We start from the raw sequence: 26,841 nt of genomic DNA, 5'->3' as shown, positions 1-26,841 counted from the left end.
TAAGCCTTCGCTTTGCTGTCTACATCCTACCCAGGCTGGCTGGCAGGGAGTATGCCAGGGGCACACAACTGCACCGCCTGGGGCTCTCCAAGGAGAGGTCTCTACCTTTAAGGAGAGTCCAGGAGTGTGGACTCTAACCTCATTGGTGGGGGGCAGGGCTCCTCCATGGGAAGGAAGGGCCCCCAGCCCCTTTTCCCAAAGGCCATTTAAGCAGAAATGAACGAGGGCATTTTATTGAAGTTAATAATAATGGTTCGTGCTGCAGAAAACGTGGAAGCGAACACCCTGCTTATTTATTCGGGCTTTAAAACCATAAAACTACAGATTTCTCCCTGTAGCTATTTATAACCTGAGCTGGTGTAAACTGTCCCCATAATAAGCTCAGGTTTGAAGTAACTTAAAGAAAAATAGCCATTGCTGCATTAAAAAAATCATTTATAGACCTTCTCTCGCCTGCTAATTATGGACGAACAGTGCATGGTGTGGGGTGGGGGCGGGGCAGATACGGACCTCCAGATAGGTCACACACTGCCCCCGTTCCCCCGGCCCTCCGCCGGCTATAAAGTTACCCTTAGGCAGGTTGGTGGTCCAGAGCAGAGATGTTTCAGGCTGAGTCGTGCTCTCTTTCGCTAAGCCCGGGGTGGGGTGGGGGAGACAAGAAAGGCAGCAGATCCGGAAAACTGGCTCTTGCCTTGGAGGAAGTTGACCCTCCTCCCCTATCAAGGCCTGGGATGAAAATAGCTTCTTCCTCTTTACCCATCCGGGCCCCCAGCCCATTTCTCTAAGTCCTCCTCCCCATTTCTGCACGTGTTCCCCCCCCCCGCCGGGACAATTCGGCCCCTCCGCTGATCTCTAAATGGCCATCAGGATGACAGGGACCCTCCGGTCAGACCTCGGGAGACACTATGCGCCCCGCAAATCAGGCAATTACGGCCACTTCTAACCTCCCCCCACCCAATTAGCAGAAAGCTTCACCACGCCGTCAGCTCCCACACTGCTTCCATTTCCTCCTAGGGAGACTGTCACCTGGGACCCTGTCCTCTGTACCAGGGCTCTCGGGGCCCCGCTACACGCCCAAATCCCTTGGGGAAAGTGGGGGCGCAATTAGTTTCTTTCAATTAGTTTCTTCTCTTTGTATAGAACCATTCAAACTGTGCATGTAATCCTCCGCGCGAGGGGGAAAGTAGTCCCGACCTTGCATTCAATTTCTGTTCTCGTGTCGAGCCTATTTTACTTTTTGAAGCCGATGGGACCCTCGGTGGGGCCCTTGGAGGAATGGGGGGGGGCCAAGCTGCGGAGGTTGCGCACAGGTGAGGGTGTGGGAGCCGAGGCAGAGGGAGGGGGCGGGGAAGGCAGCTAACTCCTCGCTATTGCCTAGAGAGATGGATCATGGGGCGTAAAGATTGCAAAGCTCAAACCACGTACAGCGGGCGATACGCGTCAACCGAACCTGACCAACGGAAGCCCGAGCCCCCTCTCCTCTGTCCCGCCCCGTCCCTCGGATAGACAGGTGATTCGAGCCAACCCGGCTGCCGCTCCCCGTCAAAATCCCATAAGAGCCAATGGAGTCGTGTGAGGGCGGGGCTACTCAAGGGTTGGGCTGCGCGCGGCTTCCCAGGCCCCTCCCCTCCCTCCCGCCCGCTGTTCCCCGTGTAGTTGGTGCCAGTGAAGTGAGGCCGGCGATGAGAGCGAAAGTTGCTCTCTGTTCGGCGCTGGGGGCTTAACGCAGCCCCACGCTCCGACCGCCAGGGCCGCCCCCAGCTCCAGCTCGCGCCCGCCGCGCCCGCCGCGCCCGCCAGGCCCCCGCGCCAACCCGCAAACCCCTCCCCCTGTCCCGGGGCCCCCTCCTCAGGAGCCAGGGGTCCCCGTCACTTTCGCTCGGCCCCGGCCCCCGCCGATTCCGGCCATGGTGGAGAAGGGCCCCGAGGTGTCAGGGAAGCGCAGAGGAAGGAACAACGCGGCCAGCGCGGCCGCCTCGTCCGCCGCTTCGGCCGCTGCCGCCGCCTCGGCCGCCGCCGCCTCGGCCGCCTCAGCCGCCTCGGCCGCTGCCTCGGTCGCCGCCTCCTCCTCCGCCGCCTCGGCCGCCTCGGCCGCCGCCGCCGCCGCCCCCAGTAATGGGCAGAATAAAAGTTTGGCGGCGGCGGCGCCCAATGGCAACAGCAGCAGCAACTCCTGGGAGGAAGGCAGCTCCGGCTCGTCCAGCGATGAGGAGCACGGTAGGTGGCAGCCGCCCCGCGCCGCCCGTGCCGCCCGTGCCGCGCCCGCGCTCGCGCTCGTTGACCGCGGTGCTCTGCTTCCCCGCAGGTGGCGGCGGCATGCGGGTGGGACCCCAGTACCAGGCGGCGGTGCCCGACTTCGACCCCGGTGAGTAGTGCCCCGCCGGCCGCCCGCCCGGCTGAGGCCCGAAGGGGCGGGAACCCTTGGACAACTTTCTTTTTGTGTGTTCGCCCTGCCGTCCGCGGGGGGAACAGCAGGCGCAACCGGGAGGGAAGCACACTCGGCGTGGGGTGCCGGCGCCTCTGCCTGCCGGGAGGGCTTGCCGCCCCCCCGCGCCCCCGGGACCCGAGGCGGCCCCGGGCGGCCACCTTGGCCTGGGGCCCCTGCAGTGCCGAGTCCGGACCAGCTGCACCCAGGTTAGGGGGAGGGTGGCCGCGCCGGAGAGTTAGCATCCCGCGAGCCCGGACCCGGGGCGGCCTCGGACCCCGTGCTCCACTAGCGAGTGCTGCCCAGGGCCTCTCCTCGGGCCCGGGGGCTCCGAGCGCCCCCACTCCGGACGCTGCCCGAGGGCGGGAGGTGCCCCGACCTCCCAGATCCTCTTCTGGGGGAGCCGCCTGCGGCAGCTCTCGGACCAGGCTGCAAATGTTAGTGCAGCCCCCCCTCCCCCGCCCCGCTTTGGAAGGAAGGGGTAATGGAAGAATAGAACCTGCCGAAGCTTGAGCCTCACGGGGACCTGCACCCCAAGCCCTCCCTGCACCCATTCCGGAGCCCGCACTTCCCTCTCTGCTGCTCTGCGGAGAAGCAGATGTAAAGTGGTACCAGAACAACCCAATCAGACAAAGGAATTCGCCAGGTTCTAATGCAGGAGATTCCAGCCTGTCTCCGTGTGAGGCTGTCCTCAAAGGTTGTTGGTATAGAAAATGTTTCAGAGGGCACGGTGTTATTTTATTTTTTCAGAAGTGAAATTCAAAAGAGAATCATGTAGAACTGGAGTTAACAGACTTCCCGGTTGGAGGGCTTTCGAGCCCGAGGTCCTCTCTGTAGGTTATCCTGCTAGTTTCTTTGAGAAATAGATGCATAAATGCTTTTCTTTGGAAACAAAACTGCATAAAACTGCACGGATCTAGTCGTTCAGCGAGGCGATTGCTCTTCAGCTGTTACTAAGGTACTGAACTCCGGGTGATCTTTGAGGTGAAAACACTCAGGGATCCCCGAGGGAGCTCTTGGGCTCCCTGGAAAAAATGACCTTTCCCGTGTGTGCCGTCTCAGTTTGGGTCCATGGATTCAGGTCTCTTAGATTTAGGGAGCCTGACAGCGAGGTTTGTATTCCGTTTAAACTCCTGTTAGTATTTTTGATAGTTTCCCCTTGCCCGCATCTTCCTTTTTTGGCAGTCACTTCTCATTTCCCGGAGTGACAGGACGGGGCCAGGCGACCAGGCGACCAGGCGTTGCTCCTCTGTGCGTGCCTCCTCCATTCCTTGGTTGGCCACCAGGGGAAGCATGCTGTTTTTTGGTTACAGTTGACCCTATCTTCATTTTGTAGGTCAAGTCCATCTTTGTTTAATATACAGAACATAAAGCAAAGCTTGTCACCAAGTTACATCCCCCCATAGTGTTAAAAATCAGCTTGCACAAATGTTTAGTTTTAGTAAGTTGGTCGATTTTTGGTATATTTTGCTCATATGTATTAATTTTGCAAGCTTTCTTCAAATATGTTGGATGTGACTAAGGAAAAGAGCATATTTGATGGCAACCATAGGAATTAATTTCTGACATAACTATCTTCTAAGTATTGATGTCTAGTGCTGCGTCATTAGTGATGAACCTAACTTTAGAGTTGTTCTCTTCTTTTTTAAAATTTAATTATTTATTGATTTTTGACAGAGAAAGAAAAGCATCAATTCATTGATTTTTTTGTTCCACTTCTTTATATCTCATTGGTTGATTAATGTATGTTTCCAGGGATCAAACCCACAACCTTGACAGATGGGGATGACCCTGTAACCAACTAAATTACCCAGCCAGGGCCTAGAGTTGTTCTCTTCTTTGAAACAGCAGATGCAATAGGATCATATTTTGAGCTGTTCTTGCATTTTTTATGGGATTGGTACAAGTGTAAGTTTGCCAGAGACCTGCCATTCAAAAAGTAAAACATTGTTAATGTTCTGCCGCATAGTTTTACTGCCAGTTGATTGGGTCTTGGTGTTAACATTTCCAGACTTCCTGTGTTGTGTTTGTTTGAACCTAGAAGGGCATCTAACTACTATGAGATAATTTCAGACCCTGTTTTGCTGGTCTCATCAGTGGGACACATTCCTAGGTATTGCTGGGAATTGTGGGACTTGTCTCCTAATGATTTTTTTTAGGTGTGTTCTCATATACCTTAAAATCTAAGGGAAGAGACAACTTCCATTTTTGGAGTAGAAATGGTCACCATGTTCTTTTCATGGAACAAAATAAATTTTGTTTAAGTCTTTGACTTAAGACAGATTCTTTCCCTGAATATAAGTTAGAAATAGTATGGATTAAGTTTTACTTGTTAACTGCTTTTTCTTTCTCCCTGCCTGGGTTTTGGGTTTTATTTTTCTTTCTTCCTGCTTGAGCTTTGAATGCACCTCTCTCTCTTTCTTTCTCTCTATTGGAGTTTGAACAGGTAGGTGAGTGTGAAGCTCATCAGAAAGCATTTTTGCCCCTGTGGTAAAGATGTGTGAGAGGAGAAGTTGATTGTAATTTTTAAGTCAGATTTTATTTATTCACAGTGTCCCAACTTGACCCTATTTAGCTTTAAAAGCAAATGGTTGAAACCTGCACCACCTGATATTCCCCAGTAGCCCAAGGAAGATTCCCTGCTGTCTGTCATTCCTCACAACCCATCAGTGGACTATGATGTAACTTAGTAATTAAAACACCATCTATGTTTACAACGATAGAAAAAGTTCTGTCAGTTGGACTGAAAAAAACAAAGACCGGCGTGTAGTTCTGCATCTGCTCTTGCGTGATGTCCACCTTCCCTCCTGTCTCAGGGCCGCAGCATGTGCTGAGCTGTCATTGGTGTCCCCTAGAACGTAGTAGTCACAGAACGGAGAAGGGGGGGCATCCTCATTCTGTCCTCCTCTGGTTGGTTATTTTCTGCAGCTGCGAAGGGTGGTTTGTTTTGAAATGAGTAGTGTTTTCTGTAAAAAAATGGGAGTGTTCCCAATAAGATGCAAAGGAAGAAGCTGTGTAGCCCATATAGTCCTTTGATCATTTGGTCTTTTTCTCTGTTGTCTTCTAGCTGGAGGAGCACAGGGACAGCATTTGGGGGTTGACTCAAGTTCTTTGTTTTCTGAAGCATGTGTTACTGTCACGTTCTGTTCTGTCCTGAGTTGGTTTTCAGTATTGCAGTTCACTGATAGTAAAATTAAGACTCTTACAGAAGGGGAAATGTTAGTGGTAAATATTTTTGTGGTAAGGGGCCTTTAAACATGTAACCCACATTTGAAACATTGATTCCAATAGTTTTTTTTTTTTTAAGATTTTATTTATTTATTTATCTTTAGACGGGAAGGAGAGAGGGAGAGAAACATCAATGTATGGTTGCCTTTCGTGCATCCCCTGCTGGGAGTTGGCCTGCAGGGAACCGGCCTGCAACCCAGGCATGTGCCCTGACTGGGAATTGAACCGCGATCCTCTGGTTCACAGGCCCGTGCTCAATCCACTGAGCTACACCAGCCAGGGCTCTGATTCCAATAGGTTTAATCAGATTTGAAAATTGTGGTGTCATTGGCTCAAATACCACTTCAGAGTTGACTGGCATTAAAAGAGTGTTACATTTTAATGTGGAATAATTGTACTGAACAGGGCATCTTGATCTGCTTTTAATTTATTTTTTACTGGTGGTTCTATGTATCCCTTTGAACACATTGTTTTCTGTGCTTTTGTTTCATTGTAAAAATCAGTTTTATAGATATCCTAAAATTCAAGTTTTGGTGAATGGTTTGTGATTGAAACACACCGGAGGCACTGTTCCTGTGAAGTGAGGGGTCGGGGAAAGGAGTGTGGTAGGGAGACCCGTCGGGCAGGTTGTCAGAGGCTGCTCGCCCTCCTCCGTGACTAAGAAGGTAGAGCTGGTCGTTTTATCTCCAGGAGCCTCCGTTCCTCAGTCGTGAATCAGGGTCCTTTTGCCGCTTGCTGTCTGTGATGTCAGCTGTAGTCGTCTTATCTTATTTCAGAAGCAGTGTGTACTAGACTCCCGGAGCTGGGCCGTGAGAACTACGAAACCCAAGGTCAGAGCCTGCCAGGGCCTCTTGCCGACTGTTTGCTGACCTGGGCAAGCGACTTCATTTTTGCCTTTGTCTGTAAAACAGATTGTGGAACTTCCTCAAGAGAAGGGGCTAACGGAGCTAATACCCCTAAAATGCCTGGCACAGTGCTCAGCACGCAGTGAGTGCTACAGAAACCTGTTCTGCCGTCCTAGTCATGCCTGTGACTTCAGTTGCCAAGTAGTGGTCCCCACACTGCCTGCCAGGCTGTAGGCAAGACTGGGTGATAATGAAGCCGTTGATTTGAATGCAGATCGTACACTGAGATAGTTGAAGGTGATTGCTTCTAAGTTGCATGTACCTGCTGCAATTTTGGTGAATTCCCGGGAGAGAGAGAACTAGTTCAGAAACATTTATGTAGTAGAAAAGAACACTGAGTTTCCAAAGAGAATAGGTAAACCTGTTCAGATCAAGGTTCTGGATGTACAAAAGAAAACTTGAATCCATCTGTGCGTGGGCCAGGCACATTGAGCAGGTTCCTAGCTAGGGAGTTTTTTGCTTAGACATGTCTTTGCGAGTTAGTACTTTTGACCATGTTCTATCACAACGGTTCCATTCCAAGGGTGATGCTGCGATTAAAAGGTTAGCTGGTGGAGGCTGACTGTAGCAGAGTTGTTTTAAAGGCATTGTTAGAGGTCATTTGTACTGAAGAAATTTAAATTTAGGCTTACCCTTATTCATTTTCTTTGGCATTATAAAGTTCTGCGGGGCAGTTTAGTTTAAAAAGGTCTTTGGAGATGAAACATCAAAGTTCTATCCAAGCTACTGTATTCTTCTCCAGTTTACCAAACTTTTTATATCTTCCTCTCGCTACAGAAATTGTTGTAATTGACTTACAGGTTAGCTAGCCCTCACTTTCTTAGCCTTTCTCAGAGGTTCTTCCATGCATAATTTAAAAGTAAGAAATAAGGCTTCTATTTTGTCCCCTTACTGTAAGGGATAGTGGTGATCTTGGCTAAGGAGTATGTCATAAGTATTTATGTTCGAGACAGAGGACTTGAAATCGCTGTCTGATGAGACCGGCGCTGCAGCAGCACGGTAGAAGTCTGAGAACGGGAGGAACTGGGGATGGAATGCTGACCCATGTTTTGGACTGAGTTGTTAATTCTACAGCATTAAATAGCAATTGTGGAAAATATTATGATCCTAGAAATGATACGGAGGGAGATAATTGCAATAGAACAGTTTTTTCTGTTTCGTGTATTGGAAGTTTTTTTTTATTTTTTATTTATTTTATTTTTTAAAAATATTTTATTTATTTTAGAGGGGAAGGGAAGGAGAGAGGGAGAGAAATATCAATGTATGGTTGCCTCTCATGTGTCCCCTGCTGGGAACTGGCCTGCAACCCAGGCATGTGCCCTGACTGGGAATCCAACCGTGATCGTGTGGTCCGCAGGCCTGGGCTCAATCCACTGAGCTACACCAGCCAGGCTGGAAGTTTTAATAATACATTTATTCAGCCTCTGATTGCGTTTTATAGTTTCTGTTGATTATTAAACATGCAACATTTTCAAGTTGATATAAGGTAGCAAAAGTGGTTTGCTAAAATGTTTGAGAGAAACACACATTTTAAAACAACATTAAAGTATTATTTAAATGAAATGTTAATAACCCTAAAACTCCTATTTTTTTTCAAAGTAGTCAAATTCTTTAACATGTGGATCTTAGTAAAAATTGTACCCTAGACCTGAGTCTTTGAAATTTCTGGATTTTCCGTCCCTTACAGTAATGAGAGAAAATTATAATGTCTCTATAATCCAACCTTCCTATGTTCTAGATGAGGAATGTGAGACCTAGAGAGATAAAGTGACTCGTATGTCTGTCTGTCAGTGCCTAACTATTGAAAGTATCTTAAGGGAGACTTAGGGCCCTGTGGGGCCAAACTCCAAATTTTATTGTTTTATTTAAAAAAAAATTTAAGGCGGACAAATAATGCACAAATAATTTTATTTTGTGCATGCAAATACATGTCAAGTACTGCAAACTTTTTCCATCAATTTTCTCTCAAACACTGAAAATCATGATGCTCAATTCTGTGAATAGCCAAAGCCTAATATCTCTTCACTTCAGTTGTATAGCAAAGAAAACTTTCATTGTTTTAGAAGTTTCAGAACCTTGTTACCGGGTGCAGTAACCCAGATAAAAGTTAAACCTCAAAAACTGAAGTGACTAGCTAGTTATTGTGCATGTTTGAATGTCCTTGCAAATTAACATAAAGTAGGATAGAGTTGTAAAAACAGATTTGTTAAAAAATGTCCAAATAGAAGAGAAGACACACCACACGGCACTCTTATGTACCCACCACTGTGATTACACACTTAATACTCAGCCATACCTGCTTCAGGTGCAGCTGAGGCTAATTCCTCCACTCCCTCCTTCACTACTTGGAAGTCCACTTATTTATTCCTGTGATAGTTTGTTTGCATCCTCTGAGAAGCAGACGTTGAGGTAGATTTATATGTGCACGAGATTCGTGGGTGTAAATGCCTGTGCAGGATAAAGAGGGAAGGAAGAAGGCAAGATGGTCAAAGCCTTCGATGTAGGTGTGATACCGATGAAGGGAAACAGAAAAGGGAGACTGATGCTGGATCTGGGGCCAGGACTGCGGTGCAGCTGGAGGAAATTTCCGCCAGAGCAGAGATTGTTGGAAGCGTCCACTGGGCAGGAATGGCCCTGCTGTGTTCAGTCATTGGCCCGGCCTTGGCATTGGTGCTGCCATGAATCCCTAAGGTGCCAGCCTGCTGGCTGCTGGCCTGTTGGCTGATGACACTGCTCAGCCCTCTCCCTCTGAAGGGGGATTTGTTGTGCTTGAGCACATACTTCTGTGTGTGGTAAACAGTACGTGTTGTGTTCGTCAGTCCTTTTCTGAAAGGAACCAATTGTGCATGTACATAGTGTGTGTGCTTTGATGTTTCCCAGATGAGCAGCGCATCCCCACTCCTGGGCGCGGTAGAGCCTTGTGGGAGCTGGTGGCGTCCCACACCTCTGCTCTCCTGGAGGCTGGGCCATTGCTGTCTGAGCTCTAGTTTAGGTTTCTCTTCTGCTGACTTGTCCTAGCTGAGCGTGGTTCTGAGTTTAATAAGAACATATGCTTGGTGTGCCTGACTTTTCTTGAATAGACATTTTAAAAATATTTACTTATTTTTAGAGAGCGGGGAAGGGAAGGAGAAAGAGGGAGACAAACATTGATAGGTGCCTCTTGCATGGCCCCCAACCAGGGGGTGGTGACCCAGGGACTTGGTGGTAACACAGGCAGTGCCCTGACTTGGAAATGAACCTGTAACCTTTTGCTTTGTAGGATGATACCCAACCCACTGAGCCACACCTTCATTCCTCTTAGAGAGGTGAGAGAGAGAGAGACAGACAGACAACAGACAGACATTGATGTGAGAGGGAAGCATTGATCAGTCCTTCGTATGCACCCTGGCTGGGGATTGAACCCACAACCTGCAACCTTTCCAAGTATGGGATGACGCTCCAGCTAATGGAGCCTCAGCAGCCAGGGCTTGCTTTGGTGTCATCATCTTCTTTCTTCTTTCATTTTCTTTCTCCTTTGTTCTTCTTTGTTATTCTTCATTTTTAGGGAGAGGGGAAGGGAGGGAGAAAGAGAGGGAGAGAAGCATCAGTGTATGGTTGCCTCTCATGTGCCCACTACTGGGACCTGGCCCACAACCTGGGCCTGTGTCCTGACGGGAATCAAACCAGTGACCTTTTGGTTAATGGGTTGGTGCTTAAACCACTGGTCCACACCAGTCAAGGCTTGCTTAGGTATATTCTTAAAAATTTTTAAAAATCAAGGTAGAATTTATGTTACTATAATAACCATTTTAAAGTGAACAGTTCAGTGGGATTTTGGACATTCACAATGTTGTACAGACACCACCTGATCTAGTTCTAAAGTGGCATTATCACCCCGGGAGAAAAATCTCGTAACCATTAGCAGTTAGTTCCCATTCCCTGTTCTTCCCACCCCTCTGCACTGCTGACGGCAGTGCACGGAGGGTACTGTCGGGTATGGCTGGGTGCAGTCACCGTGGTCTGTGTGTGCTGGGAAGGCGCTTGAGGAAACCAGGAAGAAGTTTTAGATAAAACGGGCCTTTCAGCTAAGTTTTAAAGCATAGTTTCTCATTGTTTATGATTCTATGGTATTTAGTAGGTTAAAAGTTAATATTACATAATGTGTAAGCAATAAATGTTTTCAAAATTGCTTTGAGCTTTGGCTGGTGTGGCTCAGTGGACTGATTGCCGGCCTTAGAACTGAGGGGTTGTTGGTTTGGTTCCCAGTGAGGGCACATGCCTGGGTTGCAGGCCAGGCCCCAAGTCAGGGGTGTGCGAGAGGCAACCCATGGATTTTTGTCTCCCTCTTTTTCTCCCGCCCTTCCCCTTGCTCTAAAAATAAATAAATAAAACCTTAAAATATAGAAAAATAAAAATTACTTAAAAAATTCAGCGCTGACTGGTATAGCCCAGTGGGTTGTACGTGGGCTGTGAACCAAAGGGTCACCAGTTCGATTCCCAGTCAGGGCACATGCCTGGGTTTCAGGCCATGTCCCCAGTGGGGGGCCACATGAGAGGCAACCATATATTGATGTTTCTCTCTCTTTCTTCTCCCTTTCCCCTCTCTCTAAAAATAAATAAAATCTTTTTTAAAAAAGGAAGAAAATTGAAAGCTTAGCAAAGCTTAATTTTTTGAGGTGGTTATTTAGTACCTACTTAAACCAAAAAGATGATAAAGATGTGTGTACTGAAGATAAATATAGGACTTGAACAATAGTATGTCTTGGAAGATTAGGTTTTTAGAAACAGCCTTATTGAGGCATAATTGATATAAGATAAACTACATATTTAAAATATACAATTACACATACACAGGATGGGGCAAGAGTAGATTTACAGTTGTGAGTACGTGAGTTTATTCTTTTTAAAAAAATCTTATTTATTCATTTTGAACAGAGGGGAAGGGAGGGAGAAAGAGAAAGAGAGAAACGTCACGTGTGGTTGTTTCTCATGGGCCCCCTACTGGGGACCTGGCCCACAACCCGGGCATGTGCCCTGACTGGGAATCAAACTGGTGACCCTTTAGTTTGCAGGCCAGCACTCAGTCCACTGAGCCACACACCTGCCAGGGCAGTTTATTCTTGTATTATTATTTATTATTGTATTATTTTCCTTATGAACAACTGTAAACCTACTTTTGCCTCACCTGATATTAGGCGATTTGAAGTCTCATTACTTAACTGATGTTTGTTCTTCCTTTTTTGTTTTATTTTTGTATGCTTTTTATTGCTATAGCTTGAAGTTAACGAATCTTTTCTTTTGCAATATTTAATCTGCCTTTAATCCTATCCAGTATATTTTAAAATCTCAGACATTATAGGTTTCCTATCTAGAAGTTTGATTTGAGTCTTTTTTAAAATGTATTTTGTGACTCTGCTTAGATACTCAGTGTTTCCTCTAACTTCTTGAACACACTGAAATGCTGTTATAATTGTTTTAATACCCTTGTCCACTAATTCTGTCACCTGAGTCATTTCTGGGTTGTTTTGAGTTGATTGATTTTTCTCATTATGGGTTGCCTTTTCCTGTTTCTTTGCTTGTCTGGAAGTTTTTGTTTAGATGCCGGATATTACTTCGATGGATGCTGGATATTTTTGTATTACTATAAATATTCTTGAGCTTTGTTCTAGATGATTGAGTTATTCAGAAATAGTTCGTTTCAGCCCTGACCCATTTAGTGGCTCCTGCAGACTGAAAGGTCACCAGTTCGATTCCTGGTCAGGGCACGTGCCTGGGTTGCGGGTTGAGGGGTGTGCTTTCAAGCTTTGTTAGGTGGATCAGAGCAGCGTTTGGTGTAGGGCTAAGCATTTGCTATGACTATGTGTTGTACTCAATGTTCCATGAATTCTGAGGTTTTCCACTCTGGCTGTTGGCAACAGGCACTCTCCTTGGCACTGTGTGAACCTCGTGGGTTGTTTCTTTTTATTCTTTGTGATGGTTCTTTATCCAGAACCCCCAAGTATTTTCTTCACAGGCTTGTGCTGGTTAGCACTGTGCCGAATACTCAGGGGTGGGGTGGCCCTTTGCAGATCTCTGGAGTTCTCATTCGGTGTGGCTCTTTCCTTCTGATAGTCGGCCTGATGAACTCGAGCTGCCTTGGCTTCCTTGTACTCAGCTTAACCTCCTCAACTCAGGGGGACTGCCACCTTCCCCTGGGTGCTTCTTCCCTAAGCTGCCAGTCGGAAACTCTCTCCAGGCAGTAAACTGGGCACTTACAGGGTTTACTCCATTTGTTTCCCATTTCTCGGGGATCTCTGTACTTTGTTACTTGGTATTCAGTGTCTTTACAACGGTTGCTTTTTATATTTGTGCATTTTTTAGTTGTTTGAGACACTATAGGGTAAATGCTCATATCACTCCACCTTGGATGGGAGCAAAAGTCAGTCTAGATTTTAAAAAAAGGAATGAGAGGAATTGGTTATATTTCCTTTTTGTTAGAAAAATTGATATGTATTCATATGTTTTTATTTATGCATGTATTTAATGTTCGAATACAGTTGTCTCCGTTTTCTCCCCACCACGTTCCCCATCCCCCCCCAATCCTACCCACCTCTGGAGTTTGTCCATGGGTCCTTTATACATGTTCCTTGATGACCTTTTCCCTTATGTTTTCTTTTACCCCTATTGTATTTGATATCTTCTTGAAGTTGATGCGACTTTTAAACTTTAAAATTTGGGTTTTAGCCCTGACTAGTATGGCTTAGTTGGTTGGGTGTCGTTTAGCAAAGTGAATGGTTGCTGGTTCGATTCCTGGTCAGGGCACATGCCTGGGTTGCAGGTTTGGTCCCCAGTTGGGGTGTATGTCAGAGTCAAGTGACCGATGTTTCTCTCCTTTTCTCCCTCCCTTCCCCTCTCTGTGATAGTAAGTAAATAAAAATTAAAAAGAAAACTGGATAGACTTCTGGCAGAGATGGAGGCATAGGTAGACACACTGTGCCTCCTTGAACAACCAAAGTAAGGACAACAACAATTCAGAAACAAAGTGACAGCCAAAACTGAAAGAAAATTGAACTGTATGAAAGTCCAACAACCAAGGAGTTAAAATAGACACATTCATCCAGACCGGTAGTTGGACAGCCGAGTGGAGAGGGGTCATAGCACAGCAAGTGGTGACACTGGATGCGCAAGGCACCCTGGGCGCACAAGGCGGCACGGGGCAGACCCTGGAAACCCAGGCAGTGGCTGGCAGACCCCAGACATGGGGTGGCAACGGACAGACCCAGCGAGGTAGCGACTGAGAAGCGGGGCACCATGCACAAGGTGGCCGGCCGACCAGGCAGCGGTCCCACATTCGTGTGCAGATAACTGGGGAACGAGACAGGTCGCACAATCCAGGGTCCTAGCACTGGGAAACAAAGTCTCAAAATATGGATTGAAAACACTTGTGGGGGTTGAGGCACAGGGAGAGACTCCCACCGTCACAGGAAAGTTTGTTGGAGAAACCCACCCACACAGGAATCAGTACCAGAAAGGCCCAGTTCGCTTGGGGTAAGCGACAGAAGGAACTGAGGTGCAACAGAGAGTGGAGCAAAACGCCATTTTTTCCCTCTCGAACCCTGCCCCCAAATACAACGTCACAACCCAGCAACTGGGTTGCCCAGCCCTGGTGAACACCTAAGGCTCCACCCCTCATACATAATAGGTTCGAACAGACCAAAACATTATGGCTCAAGCAGAAAAACAGCTTAAAGCCCCAGAGCCAATATTTCTAAGCGACAAAGAGATAGCCAACCTATTGGATGCACAGTTCAAAATACTGGTGATCAGGATGCTCACAGAACTGGTTGATTTTAGTCACAAATTAGAGGAACAAATGAAGGCTAAACTAATTGAAATGAAGGGAAATGCACAGGGAACCAATAGTGATGGGAAGGAAACTGGGACTCAAATCAGTGGAGTGGACCAGAAGGAAGAAAGATACATTCAACCAGAACAAAATGAAGAAACAAGAATTCAAAAAAAATGAGAGGCTTAGGAACCTCCAGGACATCTTAAAACATTCCAACATCTGCATTATAGGGGTACCAGAAGGGGAAGAACAAGAGCAACAAGTGGAAAACTTATTTGAACAAATAACAAAGGAGAACCTCCCCAGTCTGGCAAAGGAAATAGACTTCCAGGAAGCTCAGAGAGTCCAAAAGAAGTTGGACCTAAGGAGGAACACACCAAGGTACATCATCATTACATTAGCCAAGATTAAAATGAAGGAGAGAATCCTAGAAGCAGCAAGAGATAAGGGGACAGTCACCTACAAAGGAGTGCCCATCAGACTGTCAGCTGATTTCTCAAAAGAGACCTTCCAGGCAAGAAGGGGCTGGAAGGAAGTATTCCAAGTCATGAAATCCAAAGACCTACATCCAAGACTGCTCTATCCAGCAAAGCTTCCAGTTAGAATGGAAGGGCAGATAAAGCGCTTCTCAGATAAGGTCAAGTTCAAGGAGTTCATCATCACCAAGCCCTTCTTATATGAAATGTTAAAGGGACTTATCTAAGAAAAAGAAGATAAAAATATGAACAGTGAAAGGACAGCAAACTCACAGTTATTAACAACCACACCTAAAACAAAAGCAAACCAAGAGGACAGCTAGATCAGGAGCAGAACCATAGAAATGAAGAACAAACACATGGAGGGTTAGCAACAGGGGAGTGAGAGGAGGAGAAGGGGGGAGAAGATACAGAAAATAAGTAGCATAGACGGTGGGTAGAAAATAGACAGTGGAGAGGGCAAGAATAGTATGGGAAATATAGAATCTAAAGAACTTGAGACACGTGGACATAAACTAAAGGGGGGGGAATAGTGGGGGAGGGGGTGTGCCCGGTGGAGGGGAATGAAGGGGGGGAATAGAACAACTGTAATGGTATAATCAATAAAATATATTTAAAAAATAAATAAACCTTTTCTAAGAAAAAAAAATCTCATTCTTAGACTTCCTTGGACCTCCATCTTGCTGGGATCTAGTAAAATGAGTGCGTGTGGATGTATGTATTCCTTTTGAAGCACTTCTTACAGAAATTTCTGTTGTTTTCTAGTAACTTTCAGCTAGACGCCTTTTTGATTTTTGAGCATCTGGCACTTTTCATATGCCATATATTGACACTCTGAACTTAATTAGGTAGGGTTTTATATATCAGCTCATGAACTCTGGGTGTGAGCCTTTCTTGGCAACAGGGCAGTCTCCGTGGCGTTGCCGTTTTGCACAGCAGTAGCGGAGCCGAGAGGTTGGGTGGCGGGGATGTGGGCCTCTTACCCTGCCAAGGCAGGGTGTCGGCTGGAGTAGCTGAGCTTTTGTTTAGTTTCTGCGTATTAAGTTTCTTAAGTAGTTTTTTAAGTAAAAGTTTTACTGCTGTGAGAAGTTTTAAAATGACACTTTCTGTCTTACCGAGAGCAAGTAGCAATAGAAAGTGAGAGCGTTGGTGTCAGTGGTTTGGAGTATAGATTCTGCAAACTTCAGTGCAGTTGCGGCAGCGTGAGTGATGATCTGCTATTCTAAAAGCACGCAGCTTCTTACCCGTTAGACACATTCAGTGGTTGACTTTGTAATTGTGAAGGAGAAAAGCTATTTAAGAACATGTATGAGATTGGAATTATACTCTGGAAAAGTAAGATGAGATTTAATGAAGTGTTCTCAGTTTTTAGCTTTTCAGGAGCGTCATTCCCCTTAAGGCAGGTCAGATGCTTTCACCCCGCCCCCCCCCCCACCCACTTCACACGAGTGAAGTGGTAGACTGTGGCTACTTCCACTGGTCCAAGAACGCTACCCCTTTTTCTGCTATAGGGTGTGATATAGTCACACAGTTTTCCTGCATTAGTAGATTTGCTTGTGGAAAGTTGAAACATAAAGAAAAAAATAGAATATTCATGAGTCCTGTATGTCCAACAACCAGACTTAATGATTGTAAGAGTTCAGATATGTTTGCTACTCAAAAAGCATTTTGGGGAGCAGAAAGTTAGTAAATTTGCTTTTGAGTGGCATTGGAACATTGTGGAAAATAAATGTGTATATGTATTAGACTTAATTATTTTCAGATACTTACTGTTTTCCGTGGTATAAAATGCCTAGTCTGGTATGGTAAGTGCCGTATGATGGAGGTGCACCTGTGCTCTGAAAGCCTGGGGGCCTGGTGGGAGGAGGTGAGGTGGTTGAAACTGTGTGTGAAAGACACAACTGGTTTTCCATAGGTGATCTTGAAGGTAAGTCTTGAAGGGAGGATGAAGCAAAAATACTTGTGACTGAGGGAGCCACAAGTTAGGTCCTGTGCATAGTGAGGGCTTGTGTGTTTTGAGGAATCAGGAGTAGTTTGATATTATTGAAGCCTGCAGAAGAATTAGGAAAAGTGATGGAAGTTAGAGCAGAGGTTTGCACATACCAGATCACAAGGGCCTTGTGTACCAGCTAAGGGATTTATTTTATCTTTAAATAGCTTTTTAAATATGTAATTCACATAACATGAAATTTACTCTTCTAAAGTGTACAATTTGGTGGGGTTTAGTATTATTCAGAATTGTGCAGTCATTACCATTATCTAATTTCATATTTTAAAGTTTTATTTATTTATTTATTTATTTATTTATAGAGAGAGGGGAAGGGAGGGAGAAAGAGAGGGAGAGAAGCATCAGTGTGTGGTTGCCTCTCACATGGCCCTCACTGGGGACCTGGCCTGCAACCCAGGCATGTGCCCTGACTGGGAATCGACTGGTGACCCTTTGATTCGCAGCCTGCACTCAATCCACTGAGCTACACCAGCCAGGCCTGATTTCATTTTTATTACCTGAAAAGAAGTCTTGTACTTACTGGCAGTTATTCTCCAGTTGGAATTTATTTTAAACGTTAAGTGATATTTTTAACAATCACACAGACTCTTGTCTCTGATGTGCATAAAAATAACACACCTTCCTTAATGTTTGTGTTATAAAAGCAGTAGTGTAGCGTTTTTGTGAAATGAGGGCTGTGAATGCAATTGCAGCATGGACCGATTGTTGCTTGTTGGGTGGGGGAGGATTCTTGTTGCTTATTGCTTGTGAGAATGGGTTCTCAGACAGTTGGGAAGACCACTCACTCACTCGGAAACCGAGCACTGCTGTGTGCCTGTCGCAACCCTCCACACTGCGCGAAGCCCTCCTGGACTTGAGCTCTGATGAGGGGTCGCCCTGAGAGTCCTGATTCAGGAGGCAAGTGAGGATGGATTGGAAGGCTCTTCAGTTGTTAGATGGACAGACTTAAATGACAGATCTGATGTGGGGCACAGACAGGCTACAATACACCTGGTCTCTGGTTCGGGGGACTTGTGGTTGGTGGTGCCATTCACTGAAACGGGATATAGGAGCTTTGAGACTGATAATACCTGCACATAATAATTCAGGCAACATTCGTTTAGAATTATCATGAACTCTTCTCTTATTTCTCCTCTAAGTTGGGTTCACCTCATCTGTTTTCCTGTTGTGCCGTGTTGCTTACCTCTCTTATAGCACTTCTCTATTTTTTTAATTCTCTCCCAAATACCTGTTTATTGATTCGAGAGAAGAGGAGGTGGAGAGAGAGAGAGAGAAAGAGAGAAATAGAGAGAGATCTGAGAGAGAAACATAGATCGCTTCCTGCCCACCTCACATGTGTCCCGACTGGGGATTGAACCTTCAGTGTTTTGGTGCACAGGGACAGGACAATATTCCAACCAGCTGGGTTGCCCAGCCAGGGTAGCGCTTCTCTATTTTCAAGTAATTATTAGCTTTTATATCTTCTCCCATACCTGTTGAGGGTGGGAACTGCCTATATAATTGTTTTTTTTAATATGTTTTATTGATTACGCCATTACAATTGTCCCATTCCCCCCTTCATTCCCCTCCACCCTGCACACTCTCCCCCTTTTTGTTCATGTCCATGTGTCACAAGTTCTTTAGATTCTGTATTTCCCACACTACTCTTGCCCTCCCCTGTCTATATTCTACCCACTGACTATGCTACTTATTCTCTGTACCTTCTTCCCCCTTCTCCTCCTCCCACTCCCCTGTTGCTAACCCTCCATGTGATCTCCATTTCTGTGGTTCCACTCCTGATCTAGCTGTCCTCTTGGTTTGCTTTTGTTTTAGGTGTGGTTGTTAATAACTGTGAGTTTGCTGTCCTTTCACTGTTCATATTTTTTATCTTCTTTTTCTTAAATAAGTCCCTTTAACATTTCTTATAATAAGGGCTTGGTGATGATGAACTCCTTGAATTTGATCTTATCTGAGAAGCATTTCATCCATTCTAACTGGAAGCTTTGCTGGATAGAGCAGTCTTGGATGTAGGTCTTTGGATTTCATGACTTGGAATACTTCCTTCCAGCCCCTTCTTGCCTGGAAGGTCTCTTTTGAGAAATCCACTGACAGTCTGATGGGCACTCCTTTGTAGGTGACTGTCTTCTTACCTCTAGCTGCTTCTAGAATTCTCTCCTTCATTTTAATCTTGGCTAATGTAATGATGATGTGCCTTGGTGTGTTCCTCCTTGGGTCCAACTTCTTTGGGACTGCCTGAGCTTGGATTTCCTGGAAGTCTGTTACCTTTGCCAGACTGAGGAAGTTCTCCTCTATTATTTCCTTTGCCAGACTGGGGAAGTTCTCCTTTATTATTATAAAATAAATTTTCCACTCATGGCTGTTCCTCTTCCCCTTCTGATACCCCTATAATTTGGATGTTGAAACTCGTGGAGTTTAAAGATGTCCTGGAGGTTCCTAAGCCTCTCCTCATTTTTTTGAATTCTTGTTTCTTCCTTCTTTTCTGTTTGGTTGTTTCTTCCTTCTGGTCCACTCCCTTGATTTGAATCCCAGTTTCCTTTCCATCACTATTGGTTTCCTGTGCATCTCCCTTCATTTCAATCAGTTTAGCCTTCATATGTTCTTCTAATTTGTGACTAAAGTCAACCAATTTTGTGAGCATCGTGATCACCAGTGGTTTGAACTGTGCATCTGAAAGTTTGGCTATTTCTTGGTCACTTAGAATTATAGGCTCTGGGGCTTTGAGCTGTTCTTGAGTCATAATGTTTGGACTGTTTGCACCTGTTATGTATGAGGGTGCGGCACCAGGGTGGGGCAACCCAGGTTGCTGGGTTATGATGCTGTATGTGGGGGCGGGGTCAGAGAAGGAAAAAAAATGGTGCTTTGCTTTGCTCCGCTCTGTCTCAGATTTCTGTCCCCTCTGCGGCTTCCCACAAGCAAATTTGGGCCCCTCTGGTACTGATTCCCAGGTGTGTGGGCCCGTGTACCCTCCAGGACCCTGTGGGTCTCTCCAGTGAACTCTGTGTGAGCCTGGGAGCCTCTCCCAGCACCTCGACCCCAAAAGTCTTTTCAATTGATGCTTTCAGGCCCTGGCCTGAGCAGTCCGTCTCACTGCTTGCTCCTTCGCTTGGTTTATCTGCGCATCAATGCGTGACTGCGGTCAGCCAGCAGCCCTGCGCCCTCGCTGGGTCCGCCTGTTGCCACCCCACGCCTGGGATCTGCTACCTGCACCTGCTTACGCTCCTGGGTCCGTCGGACTGAACGATCTTTCCAGCCCAACCCGCCCCGCTGCTGACTGCGCCCCTCTTACTGGTTTGGCTGGGTGGTTCTTTGTTGTTGGACTTCCGTACAGTTCAATCTTCTGTGTTTTGGCTGCGTTCTTATTTCTAAAACTTTGCTGTCTTTAAATTTAGTTGTGGGAGGGGGCATAGTGTTTCCTCCATCTTGGCTGGAAGTCCCCTGCCTGTATAATTGTTGTATCCTTGTCTACAGACCATCTATAGTAGCTTGGAAAATACAATTGCTTCATTGCCTCCACTGCTACTATCCTATAAACAGTCATCACCTGTAACTCAAATTACTGCAGCATCTTTTAGTAAGTCCTGCTTCTGTATATTAAGGTATAAATCAGTATGTTTCTCTGCTGCTCACAGCCTCACTAGTGGTGGCATTTCACTAAGGTCTAAAAGCAAAAGACCTCACAGTGGCCTTATGAGATCTGCTCAGTCTGGTCTTGCATTATTTGATTTTATCTCCTTCACTTCTTTCATATCTTTGCTCAAATGTTTCCTTCTCAATGAGGCCTACCTTGACCTATGTACCTATCCATCCGTAAGTATATTACCTCTATATTACAGTCTAGCTACATACTGTATGAGTCCAACTATGTGACGTTCTGGAAGAGGCCAATCTGCGTAGACAGTAGAAAGATCAGGGGGAGCGATGAATAGGTGGGACACAGAGAATTTCAGGGCAGTGAAACTATTCTGTGTGATATCATACTGATACCATTAGACATTTCCAAACCCATAGAATGTATAGCACCAAAAGTGAATTCTTTGTGATTATGATGTATCAGTGTAGGTTCATCGTTTGCTACAGATGTCTCTCATGGTGAGGGTGCTGGTAATCTGGGAGGCTGTTCATGTCTCGGGGCAGGGCATAGATGGGAAATCTCTGCCTTCCTCGATTTTGCTGTAAAGCTAAATTACTCTAAAAATCTTTAAATATAAAAAACAATGTTAATGAAAAAACCTATCCACAAATATCACACTTAAATTAATACTTATTTCCTAGTGTAATTAAATCTCCAGTCAACTACTTTTAAACTGATAAGAACAGATACTACACTTGATCTTAGCCAAAAGGCCGAGAAGCGATCCAGTCAACTACTTGTAAACAGTTGGTTTGTTGAGATTAGGATTCAAACATGTGTTCCATTAAAAAAAGTTTTATTGAGGTATGATTTGACATTCAGTAAACTTTCATATTTAAAGTTTACAGTTTGATTAGTTTTGACATAGGGATGCACCTGTGAAATCATCATCACAAGGTATTGAATATATCCATCACCCCCAACAGTTTCCTTGTGCCCTTTTGTAATTCCTACCCCCTTCCAAGCAACCACTGATCTCCTTCTTCTCACTACATGTTATTTGCATTGTCTAGAGTTTTATATAAATGGAGTCTTAACTTGTGTACTATGTTTCTGGCTTGTTTCATTTTGCATAATTATTTTGAGACTCATTCATGTGGCTGCATGTATCAATTGATCATTCCTTTTTATTGCTGAGTGGTGTTACATTATATGGATATACCAGAAGTTTTTTATTCATTTACCTCTTGATGGATATTTGGATCATTTTTTCTTTAAAGATTTTATTTATTTATTTTTAGAGGGGAAGGGAGGGAGAAAGAGAGGGAGAAAAACATCAGTGTGTGAGAGAAACATTGATTGGTTACCTCTTGCACACCCCCACCAGGGGACCTGACCTGCATCCCAGGCATGTGCCCTGACTGGGGAATTGAACCAGTGACTCTTTGGTTCAACCCACTGCACCATACCAGCCAGGGTGATATTTATGTTATTTCCATTGTGTGGCTGTGACAAATAAAGCTATTCTGAATATCCCTGTACGATCTTTGCATGAGCATATATTTTATCTTGGGTAAATATTCAAGAATGAAATTATATAGTAGTCGTATGCTTAATTTTTAAGAAACTGAAAGCTTTTCCATACTTCACACTCCTACTGGTGGTATATAAGAATTTTGGGACACCCCTGCCCTGGCTGGTGTAGCTCAGTGGATTGAGCACAGGTCTGCGAACCAGAGGATCACGGTTCAGTTCCCAGTCAGAGCACATGCCTGGGTTGCAGGCCAGTTCCCTGCAGGCCAGTTCCCAGCAGGGGACGCATAAAAGGCAACCATACATTGATGTTTCCCTCCCTTTCTCCTTCCCCTCTAAAAATAAGTGAATAAGATCTTAAAAAAAAAAAGAATTTTGGGACACTCCTGGGTGGGGCAGGCATATGGAGAGGACAGCTGAAACACTTATTTGCTGGTTCCTTCCCTTCTCCTGTCTTGTCGTGGTCAGAGTCGCCCCACAGGGTCTTCACTCATCTGTGCTGTTGGGTTTGTCACTGGCCTCTCCAGGCAGCTGCTGGAGAGGCAGCTGAATCTTGGCATTTGAGCTGCCATGGCTCTGCCGCCATGAGCACAGTGACAGCCACTGAAGCCCAGCCCTTACCCCCAGGGGAGGCAGGGACAGCTGGTGGTATTAGGCGAGGAGATACATGTCATAGGCTGGGGCTTTGTGATTGTGTGAAGCTCATGAGCCTTTGCTGGCCCTTGTGGGGCTGTTCAGCTGGTAGAGCAGTGGGCTGGTCTTAGTGGATTTGGGGAGGTGCGTGAACTGCTCCTGTTACAGCCTGTTTAGTGCAGCCTTTTTTGCTTATTCTTTGCCTGTATTTATACAGCTGATTGTGGCTGGAGAAATCGTACTGACTAGTCTCACTTTAAAGTCATAATCACCCAAATCGGGCAGGCCTGTTCTGTTATATTCTGTTTTACTGCTGCAGTTTACTCACCTAGACAGCACTTACCTCATTTAAACCTTCAATTCTTCCTACACCCTTCCTTTATTGCACTGGGAAAAAATGGAAGCAATCGGAAGAGAACTTGCCCAGGCTCCTGCTGCCGTATGTGCTACCTTCCCGCATCTGTGCGTAGTCATCTGCCTTAGCTGCTGTAACTGTTCACGCTCCAAGCCCAGGCTAATGTCTCTGCTCGTGCATTAGACCCTGTTGCCTTCTATCTGCTCAAAGGTTCTGTCACTCATTCCTCCTTTATTTGTGTCATTGGATGTTTCTTCTGTTGTAGTCTCAACAGCATGCAAATAGGGTGTTACTTCTCCCTTGTTTTAAAAAAATTTCTCTGGCCCCGGCTGGTGTAGTTCAGTGGATTGAGTGTTAGACTGCAAACCAAAGGGTGGCCAGTTTGATTCCCAGTCAGGGCACATGCCTGGGTTGCCGGCCAGGTCGCTAGTAGGGGGCACGTGAGAGGCAACCACATACAGATGTTTCTCTTTCTTCCTCCTTTTCCCTCTGATAATAAATAAATAAAATATTTTAAAAAATTTCTCTGGGTAATTGCCTATATTGTATTTTCTATATCTTTCTTTTTTAGATTTTATTTATTTTTAGAGGGGGGAAGGGAGGGAGGAAGAGAGGGAGAGAAACAACAGGGAAAGAAAGAAGGTGTGGTTGCCTCTCACTCACCCCCTACTGGGGACCTGGTTGGAAACTGAGACATGTGCCCTGACTGGGAATCAAACTGGCAACCCTTTGGTTTGCAGTCCGACACTCAATCCCTGAGCCGCACCAGCCAGGGCTCTATAAGTTTTCATAACATCACCGGAGACCTCCCTATTGCTAAATCCAGTGGTCAGCTTGCAGTTCTTCTCTTATTTGACCTGTTTACCCCGAGACACCCAGTAGATCACTCCTCTTCTAAACCTGATTAGTCAGGGTTCTCCAGGGAAACAGAACCAATAGGATGTATACATAACACACANAAAGAAGGTGTGGTTGCCTCTCACTCACCCCCTACTGGGGACCTGGTTGGAAACTGAGACATGTGCCCTGACTGGGAATCAAACTGGCAACCCTTTGGTTTGCAGTCCGACACTCAATCCCTGAGCCGCACCAGCCAGGGCTCTATAAGTTTTCATAACATCACTGGAGACCTCCCTATTGCTAAATCCAGTGGTCAGCTTGCAGTTCTTCTCTTATTTGACCTGTTTACCCTGAGACACCCAGTAGATCACTCCTCTTCTAAACCTGATTAGTCAGGGTTCTCCAGGGAAACAGAACCAATAGGATGTATACATAACACACACACACATACATATATACATATCATAAGGAGAATTGGCCTGTGTAACTGGAGGCTGAGAAGTTCCCAGATCTGCAGTTAGTGAGCTGGGGGTGTAGGAGAAGTGGGGGTGTGAGTTCAAGTCCCATCCAAAGACCTGAGAGTAAAGAGATCCACTGTTCAGCTCGAGCTTTTTTCTCTTCGGCTGATTGGATGAGAGCCACCCATATTATGGAGGGCAATCCACTTTACTCAGTCTACCAATTCAAATGTTAATCTCATCCGAAAACATCCTCACAGACGCAGTCAATGATATTTGACCAATATCTGGGCACTCTGTGGCCTGGTCAGGTTGATACGTAAAACTAACCACCACAAAACCCTTTTTCCCCATGACATCCAGAACAGTGTGCCAGTTTAACCCTACAAGATCTGGTCACTGCCATCCTGGCCTCAGTTCCAACTACCTTCCCTTTCTCTCTGCCCAGTCCCAGGGGCCTGCTCGCTGTTTCTTGGCCATTTTGAGCCGTGCTTCTGTCTTAGGTTCTCTGGGCGTTGTTTTCTGCCTGCAGTGCCTTTTCTTGGCCCCTCTGCTTCTCCCCTTACCCGAAGGCTCCTGGCCTTCTTTCTTTCCCTCTGCGCCGAAGTGTTGCATTCCCAGTGAGGATTTTTCTGGTCAATCTAAAAATTTCAGCTGCATCTCTGATGTTTCCTGTTTCCCTTCCTTGCTTTATTTTTCTTCTCATTCACTCTTATCAATATGCAACATACTTCCTTATTTATCTTGTTTACTGTCTGACTCCTGCAACTAGAAGGTAAGCTCTATGAGGTGAGGACTTTTTTTTTTAAAGATTTTATTTATTTATTTATCTTTAGAGGGGAAGGAGAGAGGGAGAGAAACATCAATGTATGGTTGCCTTTCGTGCGTCCCCTGCTGGGAGTTGACCTGCAGGGAACCGGCCTGCAACCCAGACATGTGCCCTGACTGGGAATCAAACTGCGATCCTCTGGTTTGCAGGCCCGCGCTCAATCCACTGAGCTACACCAGCCAGGGTTTTTTTTAAAATAAATATTTTATTTATTTATTTTTAGAGAGAGAGGAAGGGAAGGAGAAAGTGGGAGAGAAACATCAATGTGTGGTTGCGTCTCATGTATCCCCTACTGGGGAACCTGGCCTGCAACCCAGGCATGTGCCCTGACTGGGAATCGAACCAGTGATCCTTTGCTTCACAGGCCCGCGCTCAATCCACTGAGCTACACCAGCCAGGGCTTATGAGGTGAGGACTTTTTAATCTTGTGTTTTATAGTCTAGCTTATAGACTCGTGCCTGGCGACAATTTGTCTCTCAGTAACAATTTCCTGATTGTTTAAAAACAGGGACAGAAACTCTTTCCATGAAGTTTAAAAAATAGAGGTTTCAAGCCTGCATTTCTTAGCAATGAATACCTTTATTGGCTTACAGATGCCTTTACATGTCTTTTGTATATATTCCTGTAATGTAGTCTAAGTATGGCTGGACCGATGCAATTCTGAAGGCACCACGCCAGCCTTCTCACCTCCTTTCCCTCTAGCTCCGTGTGTGCGTAAGAACCAGCTCCATGCCGGAGAGCTTTATAAAGGCCTTCAGTCCTCATAGCAGTCCTGCGGCACAGGCGGCGTCATCCCCTTTGTAATGGACCGCGAGCTGAGATCTGGAGAGCTCAGACAGCTTGCCTGAGGTCTCGGTTGGTGAGTGGCAGAACCAAGTGTGGGGTACCTTGATCTGGACTCTACGTTCTTCACTATTTTTTCATTATATGCCACCTCCTAGGTACAGAGATGTCATCTTGTTTTGTGTCATGCAGGAATGTCGGACTCTTGGGCAGGCTGTTTAACCCTGTAGTAGTAGTAGTAAATATTCTAAAGTGTCTGCTTAGCATAAACAGTACAAAGCAACTGCTCAAAGTTAGGAATCCTGTCTAAGATCAGTTCAAAAATAACTAAACCACAAGCCTCCCTCAGCTTTAACCTTCGCAGACCTTCCTGGGGTCATATCTCCTGTAAGTTCCTGGGTCTCAGGTCCATTCCCGGTCCAGGAGAGTACTAGTGATTGCCTTTACAAAGGGTCTTGCCTTTTTGGGCTCAAGTTATCAGTCAGTTCAACCAACTTTGGAGTCTTCAGTGAAGAATTAACCGGAGTTCCCTTGACTCGCACAGGAAAGTTTAACAAACCTCTCAGAGTTCACGGATTAAATAACCACCACTATTTCATATTTCCCGTCCAGCTGGGTAGCCATTCTCTGGGCTTAGAGCGTCTTGTGGCTGCTGTCTGGAGGGCTGGGAAGAGTGTCACCTGGGGGCTGCACTGAAGTGCTGGGGCAGCCGGGCCTGTTTTCTTCCCCATGTAGTCTCAGGGCCTATTCTTCAGTGGGAGCAGACTCCAGTGGGCAGCACAGTTCCTTACACAGTATCTCAGGGCTCCCCAAAGCTAGCGCTCCAAGAAGGAGGGGCGGAGATCTCTAGTCCTTTTCGAGTGCGGGCCCAGACCTGGCACATTACCACTTCTGACAGTTTCCTTGGTTAACACGGGCCACAGCCTGGTCCAGATTTGTGCTGGGAGTTGACTGCACAAGGTGTGGGGGTAAGTGCATTGGTAGGAGGCTG

At 45.9% G+C, this 26,841-nt stretch overlaps 1 protein-coding gene and 1 pseudogene across 2 annotated transcripts in view; one reads left to right on the top strand and one right to left on the bottom strand.

Annotated features, from left to right (window-relative positions):
* Window positions 1-1,673: 1,673 nt before the first annotated feature.
* Window positions 1,674-26,841, top strand: part of RCOR1 (REST corepressor 1) — a 118,260-nt gene continuing 93,092 nt past the window's right edge. The window contains exons 1-2 of one of the 2 annotated variants that reach the window (XM_037031161.1): window positions 1,674-2,216; window positions 2,305-2,364. In XM_037031161.1, the coding sequence (XP_036887056.1) occupies window positions 1,907-2,216; window positions 2,305-2,364 (370 nt within the window). In that variant the 5' untranslated portion in view covers window positions 1,674-1,906. The remainder of the gene's footprint in view (window positions 2,217-2,304; window positions 2,365-26,841) is intronic. The other variant, XM_037031160.1, reaches the window with a different exon arrangement.
* LOC118977022 (uncharacterized) lies at window positions 21,086-21,204 on the bottom strand (annotated as a pseudogene).

Source organism: Sturnira hondurensis, unplaced genomic scaffold, assembly GCF_014824575.4.
Source record: "Sturnira hondurensis isolate 20B ecotype Veracruz unplaced genomic scaffold, ASM1482457v3 Scaffold0021143, whole genome shotgun sequence".
NCBI classification, from domain to species: Eukaryota; Metazoa; Chordata; class Mammalia; order Chiroptera; family Phyllostomidae; genus Sturnira; species Sturnira hondurensis.
Note: the sequence above shows the minus strand (reverse complement) of the source record. Positions and strands in the feature narration are given on the sequence as shown.